This window comes from Anguilla anguilla, chromosome 7 (genome assembly GCF_013347855.1).
Source record: "Anguilla anguilla isolate fAngAng1 chromosome 7, fAngAng1.pri, whole genome shotgun sequence".
In the NCBI taxonomy this organism is placed as follows: Eukaryota; Metazoa; Chordata; class Actinopteri; order Anguilliformes; family Anguillidae; genus Anguilla; species Anguilla anguilla.
In genome coordinates, this window is record NC_049207.1 from 37,864,787 (window position 1) to 37,890,982 (window position 26,196).

Sequence of the window (26,196 nt, forward strand, 5' to 3'; positions counted from 1 at the left end):
GAAAGTTTTCTGTCCCACCAATTTTCGGTTCACTAGTCTCTGCTGCTGACATTCACCTAAAACATGTTGCAAAAATGTTGTCACAACAGTGCCTAAATTTGGGAATATTTTTTGATGGATTGATATTCATTGCATCATTTTATACATACTGAACTGAATAACAAAAATGCAATGCATTATGAATTTATCATAAGATTTTTTAATAACTTTAAAATAGGGATAAAGTGTATGTATGAGCTATTTAGAAAGTACTGTAACTTGTAAGAAATTATCTGTTCAACTGTTTGATGACAATAAAAAAATAGAAAATCATCTGGTAACATTACCATTTCACCCTGGAGCTTGTTAACCAGTGTGAGATGTGAGATTGAACTGCTGTACCCATTTTAATACTGTGTGTACTGAGAAGGCCTCTGTAAGTGGAGGATGGGGGGGGGGGCTGCAAAGTGTGTGAAGAGAAAAAAAGGCATGGAGAGGAGGCAGTGGTGGTCTGGTATTTTCTTTGGATGGAATATAGCCAGCCCTCAAGGGAGTTTTAAAAGCGATAGCTAAGCAGTGGAAAGGAAAAATGTTGATTGATTCCATGCCAGAGTTACTGATTTTTTATTTCACACAAGTATTGTCAAAACATAAGGCCCTATTCACTATTGAAATATGAAAATTATAACAAGTAAATTGGTCTTTTTTTTCACTTTTCACCACTACGTAGACACTGATTTACATGGCAATTAAAAGCAATGTGAGTGATCCATCGATAGGCTAATGAAATCAGTACACAAATACTTGGAGGCAAACTTCACACATAAATAAAAAATATTTGTCTTTCTCCAAGCTATAAATGGGATGGAAACTCACACAACTTCAAGGCATCCTAGATCTTGCCTGCCTTTGTGTTATAACTTTGGAATGTCGAGCATTGAGTCACCATTCAAAGGCAGGCACACTTTAAATGAAAATGATAGCTTATTTATTATATTAATTAAGTATCACAAATTAATATGATATATCATGGGGTATCAAATATTAATTTGAATGAAAATACACACATATTTCAGCCTGTCAATGGGATTCTGAAAAAGTTACATTGTAAAGCATGTGATATTTGATGTTTTCCACTGCATTTGAATGCTTGTATCCACAATATCAGTTAAACACAGAATAGCTGTCTTATTAGAGCAATGCATTCGTTCTTTTAACAAGCTTAATCAAAGCTATGACATCTTCATGTTGTTAATGTATTTTTTATGGAGATCTTTATGGATCCTTGCATTTACAGGACAGAATGTAAAGAAGTCAATGTATTTCATTTGATTCTTTGTTGTTGCATTATTTTAGCAGTGCAATCTAACATTGGGACATTAGTTATCCTTTTCTTATATAGTTGCAGCAGTTAGAGCAACAAGCAGAAAAGTTGTCTGAACCAATCGTAGCATTTTAATAGTTTAAATTAGTTGCTGCAGCCTTTAACTGTGCATTGAGGGAAAAGAACCAGGCTGATATACAGCGCATGCTTTCTGGCTAGCAAAGTGAGAGCAGACATTCTGTTAATTTGAACCATGCAGCGACTGTTTCCATCCTTGAATTATTCATTGTTCCCCTGAAGCTCCACAAAAAAGGATACCTCCCTTACAACCAGAAAATGGTGTCGCCGTACAATTTCTGCTCTGCATACATATCAAAATCTGTACCGCGATTCATGTTTCTAAAGCCAATAATAACAGTAGATGTACTGCTCACGTAAATACTCAAGACAAAAGTTAGCAGTTGGATGGTAGCAGCGGATGGTAGTAGCTGCCTCCAAAACCAGTTCCTGTTCTTTTTTATCTAGATTTTTTTAAATGAGCAAACACACACTGAATAGTGTGCACGCTGTGCAGCCAGCAGCAGCCTTTTGCACCAGCTGAGCTGCGCAGCCATCGCATCAGAGGAGTGCACTGGTGCAGTTGGGCTTCACGTACCTGCTAGCTCAGAGGGGTCGACAATGCCCAGCGGGTCAGGAACTGGAAGTCCTCTGCTTGACTGAGCATCTGCAGAGGACTGTGTCTGGACCAAGTGCAGACTGCACAGTAAGGATATGCAGTGAATTGGACACTTTTTTGCACATGCACTCTAGTCATGGAATGCATAAAGGGGGATATCACAGCATTTTCACATTCAGTTCTAGATTTCATTTGAAATTTGACTGTCAGAGTACATACTTTTTTCCAGTAGTAGAAATATAGCAACAGCTATTATTTCCATATTATAGAACCCTTGCTAAGATACATACAACCCTACAGAGCTCACATTAATGATACAGTAATTCTGCAAAAAATCCTGCTTTGTGTCCCTTCAACATCGAAAGACATCTTGCGGGTGCCATCACTGCTCTTAAAATTTCATAGTTTTTTTTTTTTTTTCTCCATAATGGACATCTATGTTACAATGATCCTGTGGAAAAAAACAGCTGACCCTTGTGTGCAAGGAGTCAAGACAATTCTCTCTGAAAACCTCCCAGTTTTTCGTAAAAGAAACACAGCCCACTGTGGTGTCACATTTAACAAAGACTGGGGAGAGTTTGTGTCTGGTTGGTAAAATTAGACGTTAAAAGCCATGCCCAACATAATGCCTGACATCTTATTTTAGAATAATAGTTGGAGGCACTGTTTATATTAAAACTCAGCCATTATTTTGGTTTTGCACATTTTCCCATACTTAATTATAGCAGGGCGAGTAGTAATTCAACAAACAATTTAGTATGAAAATACTCTTTGACAGAGATTTTGGTTCCCCACACAAAATCAGAGTTAAACTTTATTTAAAGAGACAAAGGTTGTTCTACATTTCATATAGTAGGCTACCAGAGTTCTGTTGACATGGCTGTTTATTAAGTATGTGGTGGCTGACTTGTGCATTTTATAAGACATTTTGGTTTAGTGTACTGACAGGACTTTTTCATGGGTCTGACATTGCTCTGCCACAAATGCCACACTTCTGCTGGACAAGAAAGAACTTCTTCTTCTCACTTGATTAAGAGTATTGTTTGTTTTGGTCCACAAAACAGTGATGCTTTTTTAAGACTCCGTGTGAATGTCTCCAAGTCAAAGCACACAAGAAAGTGCAATCTTTACTGTCCAAATCAATGCAATGTCAAGGGAAAAACACGTGGGTTTGGCAGATCTTAGAGGGCAGATTCAACACTGGCGCTTTAAGCAGTGAGACTAGAGCAGTCTGTACACTACACTTTATAATACAGGGACTATATGTGTTTTTAACAACACCATTGTGGTTTCTGTAAAAGTGAGACTCTGGAGAGACTTCATAAGAGAGAAAATATTTTAAAGAATGTATAATTTTACACAAAAAAGGGGGGGAAAGGTTTAAAGTGTTTCACCTGCAAGGTATTGGTTTGGGTCCAGGCTGATCTGCCCGTGATCAAAGGTGAAGACCGAAGAACAGTTTGGAGGGAGGCTAATGTGAAATCAGTTTTCTCTGTTGCTGCCAAAAACTCAGAGGATGGTTTTTGTGCAACAATACAACACTGTTTGTATTATAAGAAAATATTTCCCCTTTCTTGAATACTTTTATATGAGAATAAAATCTGAGGGGAAATGTTTGATTGGACACACAATGCTTTTAAACTGTCCTCTTCCTAAGGGCCATTGTGTGTGTGTGTGTGTGTGTGTGTGTGTCTGTTTGTATATTAGCCCCAGTTGAACACTTTCCAGTCAGTTTGTTTTTCTAAATACTGACTGATGCAGCAAATTAAATTTCATGTTGGGTGGGAATGTGCATCTAATGATAACAGTAACATGAACCAGTAATCAGAAAACAGCCCAGTTCACTCTAAGTACTAAATGTAGGATAAAATTATTCATGTTCTCAATCTAATTACTAAGCTTAAACATTAGGAATTTCCAACATTTTAAATGTGCAATAGCAACACGAAAAGCTGGGCTTTTCCTAAAGTTCTGTCCACTATAATAAAACATACATTATTTAACTTTAAGAAATACAATTTAAAATAATGCTTTAAATAGATGGAGGGCTGTGTACCAAGTGAAACAAAATCAGCAAAAAATATTATCTCCTGAAATAACCATATAAGACATATAATCAAGTCTACTACATGGTTACAACTAGGCGCTGGGCAATAAAACAACCTCAATAATTATTGTGATAAAACGCACCACAAAAACAAATATCATAAAACTTTTGAGAGTCAATTTCAATACAGTCATTTTGCATCCATTTTTGTTGCTTTTCACAAGCTCACCCAACAGCTTGTATGTTGTTGACATACACATACAACACTGCTCAGTATGACCATGCCTGTTGAGTGAGACCACAAGCTGAGAGCAACAGTGACTGTGAGGAGAGCATAGCTTCCAAAGACAAGTTGCCAAGAAAGGTTCCATGACTGTTTAAAAATAATATATATTTTTTTTAAATATTGGAAACATGCCTTTCCTTCTGTGACTGCATTTTCAGTCCATATAAAATGTGAAAGTTTCCCCTAACCACTCCTGGAACCACTGAACTTACTGTACTTAAGCTTACTTTGAACTCACAACTTGCCCCATATGTCCTAGCACTTTTATTTGTTAACATCCTTCAGCTTCTCGGTAATCAACAAACATTGCCAAGTTTTTTACAACATTAACTTACTGCGTAATGTTTTCATTTTTGCTATTTTTCTTTTTTACAAGCTTTTACATTTTTATTTATTTATTGCTATCAGTCAACAACAGACATTACTATTTCAGTTGTGTTATTAAGGCTTGCATAAAAGAACTGACCTTGTTCAAATAAAAATGTGCTTTTTTTCACTTCACTTACAAAGATACTAACATTTGAAATTTCCTAAATGGTTCTGTCTCAGGTTCTACTGTACTTGCACAGTACATTTAGGATAATGTTGTTTGAAGGTCAGTTTGTAAGCTTCAGGTAATACATAATTGTATCCATTTAAGCCATCGAGAATCTTTCGATTTCTTCAGGCATCATCTGTCATGGCTGATTGACTGTAAATCATTTTCAAACTTTTCACAGAGCATTACTTCATGTTCATCATGATAATTATCATCACCAACTAATAAGCAAATATATTTTGTCAGAAGAACTTTAGGCCATATTGCACAGCTTGTCAACTGTAGCAATATTTTGTCTTCCCGAATAGCCATTTTCTATAAATTACCACAATAAGTAAATAATTCTACAACAATTCCTATGTCATAGGAATAATACAGTGTAATGTGGGCATCTACTTATTTATTTATTTATTTATTCATTTATTTGTTTATTTATTTATTTATTTATGTATTTTGCCCCAGATGTTACCATTGTGTTACCTGCACTGCCATTTTTCATTAAAGGTTTTGTTAAAAATTTGACAGTGTTCTTTTGCTCATAGCATACAATGTAAGTGGGCAGGTACATAGTACGTGATATTTGTTCAACTTCAAATATATGACAGTAAACACAGGGTTAAAACAGATACGAAGACAGCCAGCAGTGAACCAGTTATGTTCTCATGCATATAAGTCATCAGCTTCTGTGTCTCAAACTTGCACAATATGAATTCAAGGCTCAGTATGCATTTGATAAAAGAAGACGCTGTGGCCTTTGCAATCGTGAACAACAGAAGCAATATCTATAATATATTTGACTCAACTGTTTATGCAGAGGGCAACCATGTGGTGAACTTAAAAGAGGCTGATGGTGGCCAAAAATGCTCGGTTAGACAAGCATTTGTCTTCTGACTCTAGTTGTTACTTTGGTAAATTGGAGATTAATACAGCTGTGAAACTAACCAGACCCATGTCATATTGCTAATGGCAAAATGGACCATTTATAACCACTCTGAGCCTTTTTGCAGCTTGCATGGTAGACATGGAATGTCTAGACTGGCTTGTCTTGAGCTAATTTGTTTGCTAACTCAGCATTTATGTTCTTTATCATTCAAACGACAATGTGCCATATAGATGGGAAAGCAACTTCCCCTAAAATATTAACATAGCGTCCTGAAGCGAAAGAGAAAAAAATCGTCATTTGTCCATCCTATGCACAAAAGACAACAATGCCTTAAAGACAATGGGTGAACAATTAAATTGAAAGTAAATGCTTATAGCCACCCCATTTTTGTCTGTGAGAAATTAAAGACTTTTTTAATATTATTAGCCTTAATCATTAGTGAAAGTATAATGATCCTCATGCTTTGTCTGGCAGTTCCAAATCAACTTTTTTTTAGAATAACCAGTTTAAAGCACTGAACAGAAGCCAATCAGATTATAAAATATCTTGTTCATGAAAATAATGGCAGGTTAAAAGGTACAGAATTTGACTCAATCCCTTGAAAACAACACGCTCAAACAGCTGCAAAACAAAATTAAAAATAAAAAAAAAACAAATACAGGATTCTCACTCCTTCTGTCTGTTTTGAGTTATGAGAATTTGGTCTCAGACATGGTGTTAGCAGTGACCTTTCCGTCACACGTCACACCGTATTTTTTTAACCCAAAAATGCAGTCAGATTATTAGACTTCTAAGTGCAATGACAAGCCGGGATCTTTGCCTGATGTAGGTGGTTGTGCTGGAGGGTGACCGATAACATCAGTGGGAACTTAAACAAAAGGTATTTTTTCCCCTTCAAAACGCCATCTTTCAGTTTGACGGTTACTGTAAACACTATCCCTGCACAAAACATTATAGGACCGTTACTGCAGACTCGGAATGTCTTTGCACATTCTTTGCCCCCCCCTCCCACCCCCCCAACCTTTTCCCCTCTCCATTTTAGTAGGACCATTTTTTTGTCCAAATATGTGTTTGCAAATAGGAACGTCATGACGTTTAAAAAAAAAAAAAAAACTTTTCTTCCAGCATATATAAGCAACACAAACATGCGGGGTTCACAGAAAGAGGTGCAAGGCTTTCATTTTAGCTTACGAAAGGCCAAAGAACAGTAGTCAAAGGACAGCAGTTCAGAGAGCCATTAGGGGGTGAGTTCTGTGGACATTCCCTTATTTTTCACCTACTATAGACACTGAAAAATAATACTTCCTTCCCCTTAGTTAGAGTCTGCTCTTTCTTACAGGTCTTTGTGTCAAAGTATATACAAACTATAGTTCAGGGTTCAGGGTCACAGAAGGGGTGTGGCTGGTGTGTGCCAAGGGCATGCTTCGAGCCCCTAATAAAAGTGCATGATATGTTAGCCCGTTTTTATTTATTCATTCATTTTAATTAATGAATTTATTTTGTCAAGATATCTTTTTGAGAAGCATTTAGGAAGAACAACAAATCTAAAGCACACCATGTAGCCCCCCACCCCACCCATTTATGAATTCAATGAGAGCAAATGCATCAAAAGTTTGGACTAAATGGTTCCCCCCGTTCAATGCACTAGTGAAAAATACACATTAAATGTGTATTTGCAAATACACATTAAATATTGAATTTATTAATTAAGAAAAGTTAATTAATATGACATTACTATTTAGAATTTCATAAGTCAATTTCTATCTATACATATTTTGTTCAGCTTATTACGTTATGAAAAGAAATAACTGAAATTAGAGCAAATATGTAAGCAAACTATGCTCGTTGTATGGTCAGTAACATTCTGCACATTTACTTGCCCTTATTGGGAATGAATGTAGGGTGTATGTTTTATGCATACATGGATGAATGGACATTCCCACTGATACTAAAATAATTCACCAACAATGTTGCATTTCCAATCCTCATTTGCTGTGCATGGCCTTATAGTCCCTCCAAAGATTCCATGGCCAGCATTTCAAACAATGAAATGGCACATACTTCTCAAGAGTTCTGACCACAGTAGAGCCTTAAAGTTTATTTTTAAGTCATGATTATACCTCAGTTCATAATGTCGGCTTTTCAACATGATGCTTCTGGCAAAACGTGTACATGTGATCATTAGCTTTTCAACCATGTTCTCTCCATTTGAAGTGCCCAGTCACAACAGCAGCCCCAACCAATTGTTGCTGCATCCTGTGTCCGCTCAGAAGGCTAACCCCTGGCATGCCTTACTCCACACTGCATGGAGTGCAGAGTAAAGCATGCAAATGACACATCCTGCAAATGACACAGCTGGAGCAGGTAGATGACGGACAGCCAGTTGACCAAGGCGGATGCTGTTCAGTAATGAGGAACCTACCAACTGAAATAGTTCCTGGGTGATGCCATAGCCAATAAATACATGAACTAAGTTGGCAGTTTTTTTTTTTTTTCTGATAATGAATCGTAATGTTTTCTGTGTACGTTAACAAACCTGAATAATGCCAATACTTCCGATCTCAGAATAAAATTTAGTCTATAGTGTGCTATCTTAATAGCAGTCTTAAAATGGTTACTTTGCATTACTGTTACAGTAATACAGTAACAGTGTTATTTTATTTCTACAAGTAATCCAATTAAGATGGATATTTACAGATACACTTCAGGTTAAGTGCTTGGCCCAAGTATCTTGAGTCTTGAACCGGCTAACTCAACAAGCCCAGGATCCTAAAATATTAGTATGTTAAATATTGTAAATTCTTAATTTACTGGAGTGATCTCATCTAGCACAACTGTTTCATTTGTAATTCAGGATAGTTAAGCTCATTTCAACTGCTTGTCGTGGATACAACTGTTTAAGTGGTAATTATGGAGGACCAGTGTCCTTGTTCATTCATCTTTCATTTCAAATAAATTTAGAAACTTTTTTGGATTCTTTTTTCGCCGTGGGAAAAAAAATAAGTTTAAGATTTAAAACTTCCTGGAATATGAGTTAGTTATAACAGACCTGTCCAAATTAGTTATTCTTTTGGTAACAGTGGTACCTGCTGTTTGTTCTTTAGTTATTCAGATGTTTCCATAGTATAATGATTAACTCGTGCATAAACTGTTGCGTTGACTTACTAAAACCAAATGTAGGCGGCGATACATTTCACAAAATACATGTTTTGTTTTTTTTTTCCTTGGATGATTCTATGATATCCTTAGAACATAAAACAATACGTTTAACCGAGTTAAAGACTCTTGTTTCATAAGCCATGTTCCCAACTGTCAAATTAAGAGCCTGCAGTCATTGATGTCTATACTTGATAACCTATAAATATATGTGGATTCATCTGTACATACTGCACACCAATATTATGTTTAGTGTTTCTTATTGCCATGTAGTTATCCATGTATCCAGGGCAGATTACATTTTTGGTAAGTTTTCACTTTACTTCTTCTATTATTCCCATTTTATTAGGCCTATTCATTTTGTGTAATGTTTGTCCTTTTGTGAAGCAACTGCTTCATCATTTTTTGCCATGGTTCAGTAAACACATCTGTGTGATGAAAGTACTTCCATTTCTTAAATACTTTCCTGAGATGATGTTGCAAATGCTTGCCAACATTTCTTGAGATGGGAATCTGCTGGCATTTCATCAGAAAATGTCTGGCTTTTCCCATTTGTATACAAAAAGTACATACCTTAAAGGGTCTAGGTTGCATATTGACTGGAATGTTGGTAGAAGATGTAGATCTATTCGGGCTTATGTAGATCCCTCAGATCAATAGAATCTCTTGCACTTTTGCATTTGCATAAGTTCTTGCCAAAATAATACTCCTGTTGTCATGTGATGTCACTTGCCTCTGAGTCAGGTAACAAAGGTTGCGGCCTATAGGTGGTTAATTTCCTTGTGGGACATGGCTTTTGCCCACAACCTTTCCTTGTATTGCTAATAAATTGACCCTGCTAGTGAGTGGGTAAGGGCGGCTATAATTGGGCAGGTGTACTCACAGCCTAAGTGATGTTGTATGACCCCACCCATAACAGGTGCAGCTAGTATCAATCACTGACCAAAATGGACAAATCAAAGGCTTCCCTCTCCCAAGTAAAACACTCAATCACAGGATCACTGATAACACAAAGTATCAATCCCACTTTGAATTGCATGTCACTTCACTCTCCCATTGATAGTTTTGATTACCTGCTGTGCCAACGAAGGGTTGAAACCACACTGCTGTGCAACATAAAAATGGTAATGAAAAGAGTTATTCCCTGAGTTTTGTATCGGAAATTAAAGTGATAGTTTTTTCTCTACTCTCGGTTCAATATGCCTGCTTAGCACAAACTCTTTCAATTTAAATCAATACTGACAGTTTTCCCTTGTAAAATCACTGGCAGATACTGGCAGATAAAGTAAACACCTCAAATTACTTATTTTTTTAAATATAGTGCCCGCTTTATTAACAAAGGACAAATAGATTCATCAGGTTGTATTTACAATGAAAGGCAATAAATATTTTATAATAGTCATAAAAATTATTTTCGCATACATTTTTTAGATTTTACATGGTTCATGTTGTTAGTAGCATCACATACACAGTTTATTCAAACAAAAAAAGTTTGCCTGATGGCAAGTAAGTATATAACACAGCCCCACCTACGTAAGCTGAACCTTGTGAATAAGTGGCTGCCCATATGTCTCAAGCCATCTCTGGTGCTCCAAATCACTGTGTCCTCTGATAAATCTTTCTAGAACCATTCACCAAGAAGAATGTCACAGAGTCTGCTTCATACTTGGAGGACGTACAAAACTGTCAATGTCAAGTTGCCTCCACCTGCTCTGTAGGGAAATGTTTCAGTCAGCGTGCTCACAGATTATGCATTTCCATTTGTGTGGGTGGGGGTGTCATTCTGTAAACATATCTGGCTAAGTACAAACATACTTCTTTGTACCCCAATGTTCTCAGCATATGAACATGTCAGTTGTAACTAAGACATTCTCAGAGCACGGCAAATTGACAGTGTGCCTCGATGTCAGAAATGAAGACAATTGTTAGGGAGTAACCAAGGCAACCACTGGAGACAACTGATATATCCGGCCTTTGGGAACATGTGTTTAAATTACTTGTCAGGGTCAGAGCAAAATCCCTTGTCTGTGAACTCAAGCTTGGAAAATGCACCATGCACCATGAAAATGCATCATGAAAATATGAAAACATATAGCCTTCCATGAAGGTACTCCAGCAGACATATTTATGTAATGCGTAATATTTATGGTTTATGTAACTGCTATAGATTTGCAAGTCATTTCACTGAACAGAGAGGTGAGGATAAGAGGGAAGCTTCTTCTTGTAATACGATAGTTCCATGGATGCTCCCCTATCAAGAGGAAATAAAGCCATATGGAGGTATAAAACTACCAAATAAATTTAATATTGTGTGTTGGATATCATAAAGCAATCGATGCATCCAGTCCGATTGGGTGAAAAGGCAATGAGATGGTTGAGAACTTTTTATGTTTCTGCTTAACCGTGCCACCCATAACAAAAGTGTTAAAGCAGGTCTACTGTTCCAAAGCGTAGCAATACTCTGGGCTTTCTCAGTCACTCCAGCTTTCTGTTTACATGAGAGACTACTGTCACTTGCTGACACTGGGCAAGTCCAAGCTTGTCCTTCAAGCGGAATCATAGGTTGCACAAAAATTCCAATAAAAAAAGTAATACAGTACACAGTGAGTTCAGAGCATTCCAGCCAGTATAGCTCACTGGTCAAGCTGAAGTTGGGGGTGATCATGAAAACCATGACACAATGTCTCCACCAAAGGAAAAGGGTGATTCTTTAAAGTTTGTTTTCAAATAAAATATTGCACTTCAAGCTAAGCAGATACCTAAAGAGTCTGTGTCATATGTGGTAGTATCTCTGTCCCTTTTGGTCTCAGTGGTGTCTGATCTCAGTGGGATCCGTTTCTTTGTGAACCTCTCAGGATTTCCACAAGATGTTTCTGATAATCAACCCCTCTTTCTAAAAAAGATACATAACTCCTGTTTTTAAGTTGTAGTTGCTGTTGAAAGGTGTTGGTTTGAGTTTTTTTCTTAAATCCATAAGCTATCCAGTATAAATAAAGTCGCTGACAAATAATTATTATAAGAACCCAGAATCATTCAGCAGTTGGGAGATATTTAATGCTCCTCAAGTATAAAAATAAACATCTTTTTAAAATTTATTTTTTTCCTCTATTGTTGCTTTTGTTGTTGTCTTTTCAACAATCGTCTTAATTGTTTAAGGCAAAAAGGCTGTTGAGGTCTCCATGGGCGTCGTCGCTCCCTGTCCATTCACCTGTCCCTCAGTTCGTTTTGGGGTTAGGTTTTAAGCGTCGCGCCCTACGTGTCCGTTTGGTTACTGTGGTAAAACGGAACTCCTCCAGCGGGTCCACTTTTCCCTTAGGTTGCCGTTTCATGAAATGAACTTCTTGCTGTGTCTGCGTCGTTCGTGAGCCTTTCTTGGGCTTTCCCTTCCGGTTGAAGCCCAAGTACCAGCCTTTGTACTTGGCAGACACCAGTGCTGTGTAGTTGTTTTCCAGAAACTCTTCAATGAAGACACATTCCTGGTTCCTCCCATTGAGCTGTGGGCAGGAGAGGGACACATCATGTGAATCAAACAGTAACCATCTGTTAACCCAGAATGGCATCACAAATGCTCTCAAATCTAACAAAATAAAAATACTGAAGAGCTATAAACGTAACCCATGATGTCAAAACTGGCCATTTTTCTAGCCACTCTACAAAGGATACATACAGTGAAAACTAAGGAGTTAGTTATTACTAAACATGTCAACTTTTGCCCAAAGTTTCAGGTCCGTTCCTGCTTTCAACTTGAAAACAATTCCTCACGTAGAAGAAGCCAAAGAGGGCATTAGTTCTTTAATGTGTATATACAGTGAATCAATTAAGGATCTGCCACACACTACCAAAGCTTTAATAAAATGAAGCACTTCCTGCCATTTTAGTCAATATCAAACAAGCCAGAAAAGGTTGCAATGTACTATTCACAGCTACATAAAGGACTGTTATTCTTCCCCATCCAAAATGGGTTTGTGGCCTGGTTTGCGTAAGGAGACAGGAACTAAGCAAAACAATTCCACCTTGGAACTGTCTGGCTGGGACAGTAGCTCCTAATTTTACAACGAGGACACGGTTACTGTGTCGGTGGGCTCATTTAAAGAGACACACTCGAGTATGCGTGTGCGTTTCGTGTTTTTACTCTGTACTCCAGCACCAATGATCAGGAGTAAAAACATGAAACGCACACGCATACTCGAGTGTGTCTCTTTAAATGAGCCCACCGACACAGTAACTGTGTCCTCGTTGTAAAATTAGGAGCTACTGTCCCAATTATATACTTCCTATGTCTTCTACATTACACCAGAGGTATAAAATAACATACACTTGTAACTACATAGAACATCTTTGCATGTTGCTACCTTGTGAACAATGAGTATAGTTGTTCCTCTATTTGCCACAGGCCTCCCAGAAAAATAAAAATGCTAGCTCATTCTGTACTTAATAAACTGCATTAGAAAGTGTCCTAATTAAATTGCTCCAGTCCTCATTAGGTCACTAGTATCTATATATTTTTTTAAAATAAATAAATAAATAAATAACTGAAAAAAAAATTGACTGGTCTGACATTGCATAATCATATATTTGTGGTTTCACACATGATAAAAATTAGTCTGGGGAGCATCCCATTTTCCAGCAATGAAAAATATGACAGCCATTATAAACAAGGACATTCCACAAGTCTCAGACCACTGCCTTTGTGGTACATGAAAAGTAATTTGCCGATGTTAGATAAAAACCAGAGAATGAGCGCACTGATTTTATTTTTTTTCTGAGAATATTGTGCCTCTATAATTGTAGAATGAAGGTTAAACATCTTGAATTGAAAATCTTCAATATTCAGCAAAACTTTGTGTGGAATTTCTGAACGGTGTCCACTAAACTTCGAAAAGGTATTTGGGGTCTTGCCCAAAAACCACTTTACATCAAATGGTCACTGTTTTAGTTTTCGAGGACCATTTAGAGCACCACAAAAAGTTAGAATAATAACATTCTGATGCTATCAGTGTTTTATACAGCGATACTGTTCTCTCAGTTCTGAAACATCCAAGTGCCTCTTTATTGTTTTTTTAGTATGTTTATTGTCCATCTGCACTTTTTCTAGAAGAAAGCCACATAAAAATGTTTACAGAGGAACAAATTGCATGCGTGTAGCCGGTGTTTGTCACGGACATGAGACACTGGAAAAAACCGAAACTACAACTCAAGCCATCTCTAAATACCCACAGGCTGGTGAGACATTGCCTGACGCCATAATATATTTCACCCTGACAAGTAGTGTGTATAAGGCTCTGGGAGGAATTTACCTTTCCAATGATTTTTCCATTCTTCTTCATGCAGATGTAGTAGCCACTCTCCTTCCCTTTTATTCGAATGTGACTCCCAAAGGTTTCCGTCTCAACCACGAGGAGAGCTGCAAGGCAAGAGTAGTAGACATTAACTTCACCAATTCAAGGCAAAAGAACAGCAGAATGAATTTTACAATGCAGTAACACCCCTTAAATTAAATTATTTGATGATATTTAAGCCTATAAGATCATAGGCTTAAGTATCATTCAATAAATTAACCAAATCCTTCTATAAACAAGCCATTTCTGATAGAATATTTGTTCATCGCCAGCACAAATTCACATTGTCTTCTCAGCATTATGATGCATGTGGCACAGGCTTGTGCTGTTGGGTCCTTCTCCACAAGCTGAGTCAAACAAATTGATCCTGAATAAATTTATTAATAATTGCTTAGTTAGCTCAGACGGCTCCAGGTTTTCTGACTGTTTATCCCTCTAATCGCTTAACATATATTTTCATTGACAATTGATTTTTGCGTTGGCTTCCAACATAAAGTGGAATGCACATTTGTACTTCAGAACAGTGAAGGTACAGCAGCGTTGAATAAAATAATCTTATTGACAAGCACCTCCGATGGAATATTTCACTAGGCAATAAGACAAAGGCAGGTAGTGTCGAGAGATGATGGCAACCTTGCTTTTACTCTGTCACTAACTGTTTGTGTAAAGTAAGCCTCAGGGCCCACAGAACACCCCCTACCCCACCTCTCTTGATGGAAGAGAGATCTACATCAGCTTTCAGGAGCAGTTCAGATGCTTGGGGGATTATGTTTCAAGGTCTCTGTAGTCCGTGTTCACTCAATTAAAAGGTTAAAGATGGTCTGTCTGTTTAACACACTGGAGCATTAGATTGTCAGTTCAGAGAGAGAGGGGTGGTGGAGCTAAGGCGGGGAGGGTGGGGGGGGTCACCTGAACTAAAGGACTAGAAGGAGGCCTTTATAAAATGTAAGCAGTGGCTAGAATTTTTTTAACAGGAACAATTCATAGAGGAGAAATGAAAATAGCATACTACCCACCAAACACACACACACACACACACACACACACACACACTTCCTACTTACAGCAACCAAAGTCTATTTGGTGGTACAACTGAACTGGACTCAACCAGATTCTTCTTAAGGCAAGGTGGGCCTAGCATTGTCAAATGCAGCAAATCCCTATGAGAGCAGGGGAGGACTGCTGCATTTTCTCATGCCAGGATGATATCATGTTTTAAAACCTCATTTCTGCTTTGACGTCAGTGGAAATGTTCATCATGTGAGGGTGCTGAACGAAGGCCGACCTAAGAAGGCCACTCCTAAACACTGCGGCTGACTCTCCACAACGCCGATGACGATGGTTTCAAAGGGAAAGGCAATGCATGCTCTTTCAGAAAGTCATCATCAGACAGAAGAACTTAATGTCTTAATGTCAGGTCCAGTTTTTGTTTGAGTACTAATTGCATTATTTCATTTTATTTAGATTTCCAATTATTGGAAAAATATCCATGCTCACTGTGTTTTTGTTGTGCTGCATGACAGCTGTTATCTTTAAAAATTATCTTATCTATGAGATATCAATGTTATTTTTTATACAGGTCTAGGTTTCTCTGTTCTCTCTAATAAGAAGCTCTGGCTCACTGAGTTGGGTTTTTTGGGCTCTGAGTACTAGTTTTTGAAACTCACAACTCACATCGTAAAGCAAATCCATTTTAAACTTGATGAACACAGTGGAAGAGTTCTTCATTTCCAAGTATTTTCAATTTTCACTTGAACAAAACACTGGAGTTAGTAGTTATGGCAAATTTTATCATTTTCAACCAATATGTTGATAGTCTTTGATGCTAACCTACTTCTAGTTCCTCAGTGTAAACGGAGTGTTACAGGTATTCTGGGAGAAGAGACCTGCCCTCCCTGTACACTGTACTGTGCCTGAATTGTGTCAGATAATGTTCAACACCACAACGTCCTCCTCTATGAATTCCGAACAGCAACAACCAACAGGTCTGTACAACCCAGTATCACTTAACTCCAGCATGTCTCTATCTATGAAAACAGACCAGGTCTGTAACAGTCAGCATCACTGAACACAACCTTGTCTCTATCACTAAACACCAGTATTCAGCATGCCAGTGCAATACAGCCTTACTGAACATCAGCATGTCTCTGAACACAGACCAACAACCAACAACATTGCTGAAGACAGGCCTGATTTCATGTGCCACAAGCTATTAATTTGCGTAATTTGTCTATACTAGCCAGCACTATTATAGATTTGTACAGTACAACTCCTTTGGCAGAAATCACAGCTTCCAAACATTTCTTGTAGCAGCTAATGCTCTTTCTATTCTTCTTTAGGACTTGTTTCCCCCTCTCCCTGCCAGCTGAAAAATATTCTTAGGTTTTCTTGCATGTGCTGCATGTTTGAGATCTCCCCACAGATTTTCAATAATATTCAAGTCTAGGGACTCTGAAGGCCATTCCAAAACATTAATATTCTGTTCCGTTAAGTAGCTCATGGCTGATTTTGAGGTGTTTTGAATCATTTGACTCATCATTATCATTTTTTTCAGGTTCAAATTCTTCACTGACTCTGAGAAATTAGCTTCTAGGATTTGTTGCTATATTGTTGAATCCGTTCTTTCTTCCACCAGTACAATATTTCCTGTGTCACTGGCTGCCACACAACCCCAAATTATAATAGATCCACCATGCTTGTTCTTCTTTTTTTTAAATGCTTCCAAATGCATCTTTTGGTGGTTGTGGCCAAAGACTTCAGTTATTGTTTCATCAATCCACAGTACTGTTCCAAAAAGTATTCGGCTTATTGAAGTGTTATGTTACATACTTCAGATGTTGACTTCTGTGATGAGATCGCAGGAAGGTTTCCTTTTGACAACTCTTCCATGCAGATAATTTTTGTGAAAGCAATGCTGCACAGTGGATCAGTGCACTACTGCTATGGTGTCAACCTCTCTGCAGGTCTTTTGCAATTATATGTGGGTTTTGCTTTGCATACATGACCAGCCTGCAAGCTGTCCTATCAGAGATTTTCTAGATCTTTCCTTGATGTTATAGTTCAGCTGATCTTCCATTTCTCAACGATTGCTTCTGGAAATGGAAATTCCAAGCTGGAAGTGTTTCAATATCTTCTTATAGCCTTAGTCTACTTTGTAAGAGTCAATTGTCTTTATTTCCAAGTCAGTCAGCTACTTAGTGCAGCCTATAGTTATTGAGAGCAAGAGCAATACCCTGAGAGGTTAGAAGAGTATTTATTAAGTGGTGAAATTGTCTTACCCTAGCTTACTTGGCCTAATGAGTCAATCATTATTTGAGACCTTAAAAAAAGTATTAATTGATCAATTGGATGGGTGCCTAAATTTTCGTAAATGACACATTCAGTTAAATACAGTAAATAAATAGTAATTGTGCATTTCTAGATATATGTCATGTTTATGTTTATACTGTCCAGAGGTTGTGATAACTTGTTTTCACTTAATGACAACAAAACATACAATTTAACCAGGGATGCTCACTCTTTTGTATACCACAGTATGACCCATTGCCAAACATTAACATGCAAATAGTGCCAAAAATCATTGTGACTCACAAGCCAACAACCAGTCAACATAAGCCCAATTATCCTACAAACCACTATTCCACTCAGCTTTGGTGAACACAAGCCTAGCAGACAACAGCAGGACATGATCTATACTGCTGAACACCACTGAACTCATGTGAGCATGTATGCACCTTTTGTAAGCGTTGTTTAACATATAAAAGTTTCACAGAGGTTATCCCAAGCTGCAGTCCAGGAGTTTGATGCATGGCTTGAATGGTGAAAAAGGAAAAATTGCCAAATGTTTTAATCTACGGGGGAAAAGCAGGTTTCTTTTTTCAAAATTTGCAAAACTCTTGATGTGTGCCCACCCACCGTGGCAAACAGAAATGAACTTTATCTGCAAATGCTTGAGCTGGAAAAAAGGGCGAGAAGTCTACTGTAAATTTGGAACATGTCAACTGATTAGATTCCAGTTGTTTCATCTCCCGTATGATTTGTACACAGTGAAGCACATTCGAAGTATTTTCACACGATACTCAACATTGCCACTTCAGCTGCGCTGGCTCTGAAGACTGTTCTCCTAATGGTCATCTCCAAACATTGTCAGACTGCAGAAAATGATTTTTTGTGCGCTCTCAGGATTATGTTAGGAGTATTGTCGTCAGTAAAGTTTGAAAAGATACAGATTTTGTTAGGCCGTTTGGCCGCCTGCTTAGCCATGGAATTTAAATTTAATTGATTTCCCCTCTCAAATTGTACTACATTTCTCCAGAAGTTTTCAATTACTCTGTCTTGACACTGCTGCCGTGAGACAACTGTCTTGCATTGCTAATGACTGAAGCAGAGTTAATTATACTTTACAGCACTGTATATTAAACAGATATGCTTTGTCCTTATTGACAACAGAGTTACGTGTATTTTATGATGGACAGGGTTGAGAACCAGTTCCAAAAAATTACTGTAATGCTTAAACGGTTCAATTTCCTACAATAATGAACAGCGCTTTCAGTGACACTCACAATTCATCAGTGCTCTGAGAGGGGCTGAATGGTGTAATTTTATAGAGTCATCACTGGGGTTATATCATGGTTATATCATATGTCAAGCCTTGTAAATGCTGCAAATATAAAATGGACAAATGGGTACAGCCAGTCAGCTACGACTTCCTCCAAGCAAATGCATGTGACATCACAGACTGCAGCAATGTCTTTATTACTGTGGGCTACACATGATTGCCTGTCCCCACGATTCAAGAAGACATTGGTATGATTATATTAATAAGCGCCCTCTTAATTTGGTTTGACCTGTACAGTCTGGATGGGCATAGGGAGGGGTCAGGGAGGGGTGGCCTTTGCCTTTAACCTTGTGTGATGACTTTAGGTAAGGCTTAGATTATTTTTAAATTCAGACACATGGTCACGGGTTTGCTGGTAAAATGCAATCAATGCTAAATCTTGAGCGATAGCTTCAAAGGGGTCATGGCAGCATACGTTCATTGTTTGAAAGCTGAGGATGAGCATTTCTGCAGTTAAACTGCAGATGACCTGCGGGTAAACGCCCTTGCTATGTTCCCTCTGCCCGCCGCTGCACAGGAACACGCCCGTACCATACTTGCCCCCATCGTCCCCGTTGGCGTTGATCTTCTTTCCGAGGATCTGCACGTGCTTCCCGGTGGTGCGGCTGTACAGCTGGTAGATCCGGATCTGCTTTCGGCTCAGGTCGTCCGGGTTCCGTGTGTGGTTCTCTATGTAAAACCGGAAATCGGCCGAGCTCTGCTGAGATTCCTACGAGAGAACATACGGCATTTACACATAATGTACAAATGCATGAACCAGTATGCGCAATTTGAGGATGTATGTGTACATGATGAAATTGCAGAGTGCATGCAGAGTGCTTTTTAACTCTGAACTCACACAGTGACTTGGCAACAGTTACATACAGTAATGGCAACACAATTTTGAGATGCAGAAGCAACTCTCCTATGTCATAAAATGGATGGTAATTCATAATGCACAATGTGACATTTGTGTATATTGTTTTTGCAGGAGCAGCTGATTAATCTGCACCTGAAGCCATGTTGTGGAAGCAGGATCACATTCCCACTGCTGGCTCACTGGCAATTACACACCTGAAGCATCTAGTCTTATAACGCTGTCATCAAACAAGTATCTGCTGAAGGTCGCAATCAAGCATGCACAGCTCAGTAAGTGCCATAAATCAACTGCACACTCCGCAGATACGCAGAAGTCGGAAATGGTATGCAGTGAGAACAACTTTGCCTCGGGGGGGGGAGGTGCTCTTCTTTCCATACAATTCTGAGTTCATATATCTTTGCTCCTATAACTCATATATCTTTTTTAATTTAGTCAGAAAGTAGCCATATACAAAATATGTGGACCTGTCCTGCAAACATGTCCACTAAATTTTTCTAACCCGTATCTACACTTAGCTGCTTCTGCCTACCTATCCCTGTGTGAATGAGAAAGAAAATGTATGTTTTTCAACTCCAGGAATTTCGATCCAGGCCAAGATTCAGTTCCCCAGCTGTATCGTGTGGTAATTACACGGTAATGGCCTTTCATGTGGATGTTCTCAGGTGGCTAATTATATACACATTACATACTCAGACTCCTTGTTATTTTAACCTCAGCAAATTAATGACATTTACCAAATCAGAGAGGAAATATGCTCCTGCTAGAACAAATCTTTAAAGCTAAGAAGAAAATAATCCATGTCCGACTGATTCGCAGTCCACCCAGGTTCTCTAGGCTGCTTGGAGCCCATTGTTTCCCAGGACCCAAAACAAAGTCGGACAACTACAGTACAATGCAATGCTTTCATAGACAGATTCAGCTTACAGTGTCTAATGCTGGGGGTAAACCAGCAAATACAAGAAACAATGACACATCCCAGGTGAAAATGCTTCATGCTATTAAAAATGTTGAACATTGGGATGGAGTAAGCTTCCATTCTCATATATATTCCATTGACTTTACATGGGCTGGAATGCAAATGGATTAAAAACATAAATAAACGATGAACTAAAATTCAAATGAAAATAAACGGAGAGCCAAAAAGCACAAATAAAGGTTAAGAAATTAGCATTCTTATAAATGCAGTATTAGATTATTACATTAGATTATTATCAGAAAAAATACTTTAGCCACCATCACATCTAAGCGTTGAAAGTAAATCTGTCAGTCCTTAAATTGAGAAATTGCACTGAGGTGCAAACAGCTGTTTTCTAACTGCTCAGATTGGGATCTGAAAAAAATGCAGTTATGTAATGATAACTTTATCGGTGTAATACGCATGAACAAATTGCATAAGTGAACTTTCAGAGGTGCCTTTTCAATGCCTTTTGATGTAAATCTTAAATCCACTTTTGCAGTGTTATGAAAACTACTCTCTTTGGTACAGAGCTCATCAGTGAACTCCTACTGTAATCTCAACCAACTCAACCAGTGGGTAATGCAAGTTCATGTATTTCATAAATAAGAAACTGCAGACGTAGGGCAAAGGAGAACATGGAACATTATCCAAAACACGACTTCCCCGGCCACTCATTGTGTTTCTCCTGACAGTTATAGCTAGGAACTTCACAAAATGCTCTGGTACGGCCCTAATCCACCATAAATGGAGAGGAATCAGGCGTACATACAGGGGACCTTAAGTTAAAACCTGGACATTTTACTGTGTATATTAAGATATCTCTGGATATCTGGCTTCATACCAAAATAAGAAGGTCAAAATGTGTAGAACAGTTCAAAATACTGGTGCCATCTCTACTTGGAAGCTAGAGTCATCCATGGATGGTAGATCACATCTTTGTGCAAATTATGAAATATGCTAGCTCAGAGATATTCTAAAGAAGCAGTCACTGCATTCTGAAGTAGCAGGCAACTTAACGGCCTAATAATATGCATTTCAGAATGGGTTATTCTTGTATATATTCAGTATTTCAACAACATTAAATTATTTCTCATGTAATAAATAATATCATATTCCAAGGAATGCCAATTAGACAAAGAAAGCAACACCGTATCATGTGGCCAATGTGAAATCCTCTCGAAGGCGCAATTAAAGTGGCAAATGCCAAAGTAGTATAATTACTTACACAAAAGAGAAAAAATGTGACTGCTTATGTACACTATCCCATTGTTTTTGCCAATTCCTTTGGAACAGAGGACATAGTTATATAAGACCATTATGTGTATTTTTTCTATTCTTTTTTTTTTTTTTTTAAATGACCAACCTTGGGAGGGATTTTTCGGCGAAAAAAATATAAAATGAAATACTTTTTTTTATTATCGAACTATCGAGATATCGAACTATTTTATCAAAATTGGGCAGTGACCTATGTGTCTACTTAGACGTTTAAGTCTAATGAGGAGTGTCACTTTGCCTGAGAAAATAGTATCTCGCTCAAAAAATAGTCGGCTGGCTTCCGTAAATTTAACGGCTTCACAAATCTTCTTTAAATGATAATTGTTTCAAACTATTTTTTCCACATTTACATAACACGTTACTTGGTAAAAGGGCATTCAATGTTTGGTTGTAATCCATCTCTTTCTCGCGCAGAATCTTACAATCTATCGATGGAGATAACTTTTGAACTCTGACCCATATTTACCCCGTTCTGCAACTGAAACATGTAAAGAGGCTGCGAACATGCATACAAGTGTTTTAGTGTCTTCTGCACTGTCAACTCCAGACTGGAATAGGGTAGTGTCTGCCATATTAACATTACAGTTTTGGTATAAATAACTTAGATTATACATCCATTGTTGGCCTAATTGAATTTTCCACGACACTCACAATTATGGTCTGTACCTCCGAATAGAATTGCAGTTCAGTTGAAACTGCAAGGAGGTGTTAACATAGGCTAATTGCACGAAGGGAAACGTGTCTAGCGTTTGTTGTGTTTCTGAAATGATCATTTCTGGCTGAGATTTGAGTCGGACTCTTAGTCTTCGGTCGTATTTTTAAAAGGATCAAAGAGAAGGAGTAGGTTTTCACGACAATAAAAACTGAACTAGCCTATCTTATTTTGTTACACGATCCGAGCTTGTAAGATTCCACATAAATCAGTGGTGTAGTAGCCTAGGTGTTAAAGATGTGGTAAAAAAAAATAATAATAACTGTGCATTGCGCAATAAGAACTAATCTTCAATAATTTTAATGGAAAAAACCTCGAAATGCCAAGAAGTCCAGAATCTATCCGACGCGAAACGGCAAGAAAAAATGGGAGGCAGTTAGATGCTCTTCTTCATATTTGTTCAACATTTAGATTTAGTTTTATGGAAAAGGTTCCGCTAAACTTTTTATTTATTTCGTTATTTATTTATTTTTGAAAATAAAATTAGGCTAATCAGTTGTATTTAAAAAATGACGATTTCCCATTCATCCCAACGAAGTAATTGTTTACAATTACAAATACTGTTCTCTGTGTATTTACCTGCCCCGCGCAGCCCCTCCCCCATCTCAACGGAGCTCTCGTGTGAATAACATAATTCGTATATAGGTGTGTGGTGACTAAATTACTTATTAATGGGCTAAGACACAACTGCATTCATTACATACTAAATTAGCAGCTATGTGTGCTGACAATAAGGTTGCAATGAAACAAATCCAACTCAGAATTCCATTTTCGGGAGGAATAGCCTCTCGAAAACTAGGCTACTGAATAATAGCTGTCCTTGAACAAAACATATCCTCCAAAAGTATTATAATTAATAGTGGAATAGAACCGAAATAATAATAATAATAATAATAATAATAAGCCCTTTATATATGCTACGCATCGTTGTTTAATAGGCTACTTCCGGAGTATCTCCTATAAATGTTATTATTTGGTCTCTGTGGCAAGTTGTTTTCAGCATCATTTCACAATGATAGGCTAGCCCATTGAAAGAACATTAGCTGGCTAGTACGCCACACAATATACATTTTACTGTCAAAAGAACATGACGTTATAAGTAGCCTATACATAAATCATATCCAAGTTCCACTTAAATGACGTTTAACATAAAGGACAATTCAGGCTAAGCAAATTGCTAAATAGGTTGTGGTTTAAGTGCAACTAAGGATATTTCTTCTGCTAAAACCATAAATACCAACATGCAAAGCCACCTAATTCTGTCCTATCATTCTCAGAATTTAAAGTAGCAATGAATGACCATGGAAATAATCACCACATATGTCTTCGACACTCATACAGTTTAAATCTTTACTAAGTGCTGAGCTTGAAATAGGCTATCTGTGTTTTAATCGACCCTTAAAAACGCAGTATCTACGTAGCACAGATACAGCAAGTCTCCAGATACAATATCCTTATGATCCGTGGGGTTTCATTTAAAAGAAAATCAAAAACATAACAATACAAATGAACAAGTGGAAGAGAAACAAGATTAATAATCTTACCTGTAGCTGGAAATAGAAGACCAGGAAATGTAAACACCTGGGGACACGGGGAAAGGAAGAATATAAATCACAGGTAATTACACGGAATTAATATGTATACCTGGACAACTTGCTAAAACCTAGCTTTTAGCGACTTCTATTGGCAAGAATGCACGCGCTCGCTAAATCGAAAGGAATAAAAATGGAATCCTTACACGTAGATGAATCTTGAAGGAAGAAGAGACATCTTGAGTTTCTCAAATACACCTGTTTCCAACGTTTTTAAAAGCCCTGTACAGGAAAGGTGGAGGACAACCCCGCCGATTGTCCTTAGGCGAAATATCCCGGAGGAGCCGTGGAATCCCAGCTCCACGACAAATTTACGAAGTAAAACGGAGTCCGCGTCTGCCGCATTAGGTGTTTCCGTGTTTTTGAAAAATATCAGAAATTCTGTAATTTTTTTCTCTTTCTTTTTCAAGTCAACATCCACGATCTCCGTAAATTGGAACAGGCAATATTTGCACAATGTGAAAGGAATTAATTTGCAACCCCTCTGCCTTGCAGGTTTCCCTTGTTTAAAAAATCCAGTGTGTGCACCACTATACCCGCTTTAAGTGTGCTGCTCCAAAGATCAGAGGAACTTCAATCCAGAGAGTACCTGCGGGGGACGTCTACATATACACCTTGCGTGTATCATTTTAATCTTCAGAGTCTACTGTTTTGAAGACACAAAAATATTATTTATAAAACTGAACACGTCTTACTAAATAAATTAAGTTGCGTTGCGTTGTATAGAAAAAAACTTGATAGTTATCCAAGAAATGTGAAGATAAAACGTGAATCAAAAAGCTGCAGCCGGTCCTTGTAACAGGGAGATGTTGTAATGCTGACAGTGAAGTATCTGCGGCTTTGGATTTGGGCACAGAGAGGGTTTTTTGTTGTTGGTGGGTGGAAACTTGTCAGCGCTTTGCACCTGATAGGGTAATCTATGAAAGACCATCAGTTTTGAAGATTTTTTTCGCCCCTTGTCGGAGTGATTATACTTGGGAGGAAGCAGATTGAGGGACTTGTTTTGCCGTCTTCTCATTTGCTCTTTAGTTAACTTTTCCCATTGGTTATTCATTAAGAGCTTGAACCTTGGCGAATACTGAAGATATTTCTGCAGGTGTATATTGGCAGACGACACAGACGGAGAAATATATTGTTGGCCGCACATCCATCAGTTGGATGATCTGGAGAACTGTTATGCCATATTCTCAGATTATTATTATTATTGTGCATTCCGCAATACTCGTATTTTATCTTTCATCTTTTTTATAGTAGAATAGCGTAGCCAATTATTATTATTATTATTATTTTACTATTTGTTTATCAGTAATAAATGATAACACTTACACATAAACACAGTGTGCTATATAGACCTGCATTTAATGGCAAATTGAGTCTATTTTCCCTGGTTTTTGTCTGTCGTAGTTTTGCGGTAAGCCACTGCTGGTATCCAAAGCTTTTGAGTCGAGTCCAGTCCGAGGCCTTTGCGTTTGTGGATTCAGCGCAACCCTTCCAGACAGTATTGAAATGCAGCTTGTTGTCTACCTTGATTTTTCAATAATGTGCTATAACTGATTCTGCATTTAAATAAAAGAGAGGTGCGAATGCGCTGAGAGTGCCCTCTGAACTCGGAATGAATCGACCAAGCACACCGCCCAACACTTAAGTCCTTTGTGTGATTTAAGTTTATTGCCGAGTTCATGTAGTGATTTCTGCTCTTTTTTGATGAGAGTTAACGAGGGTAGAAGCAAATGTATAACCTAAATTAAAAAAATATCGAAACGTGACCTAAATTAAAATTGAACTTTAAGATTCATTATTTTATTTTTTCCTTTAAAGTAATTACTCAACATAACCCAACGTGTCACATAATTCCTGGTTATTTATTATAAATGCATAATCCATTATATAGATAAATTATAAGATACAAATTTAAGAGCTGTGGCGTTTTTCACGTCTGAAAACTCAATTCCAG

General features: G+C 37.8%; 1 protein-coding gene across 2 annotated transcripts; it reads right to left on the reverse strand.

The window, feature by feature from the left end:
- Positions 1-10,215: 10,215 nt before the first annotated feature.
- On the reverse strand, positions 10,216-25,056 carry fgf24 (fibroblast growth factor 24). 2 transcript variants are annotated; one of them, XM_035424913.1, is made up of 5 exons: positions 24,389-25,056; positions 24,195-24,231; positions 19,387-19,555; positions 14,187-14,293; positions 10,216-12,383 (listed from the first exon to the last, which is right to left on the reverse strand). In XM_035424913.1, exons 1-5 carry the CDS (start codon positions 24,418-24,420, stop codon positions 12,105-12,107), a joined length of 624 nt encoding a protein of 207 aa, XP_035280804.1. In that variant the 5' UTR covers positions 24,421-25,056; the 3' UTR covers positions 10,216-12,104. The 2 variants fall into 2 exon arrangements, with proteins under 2 accessions (XP_035280804.1, XP_035280803.1); XM_035424912.1 differs by having other exon boundaries at positions 19,378-19,555.
- Between the last annotated feature and the right edge of the window lie 1,140 nt (positions 25,057-26,196).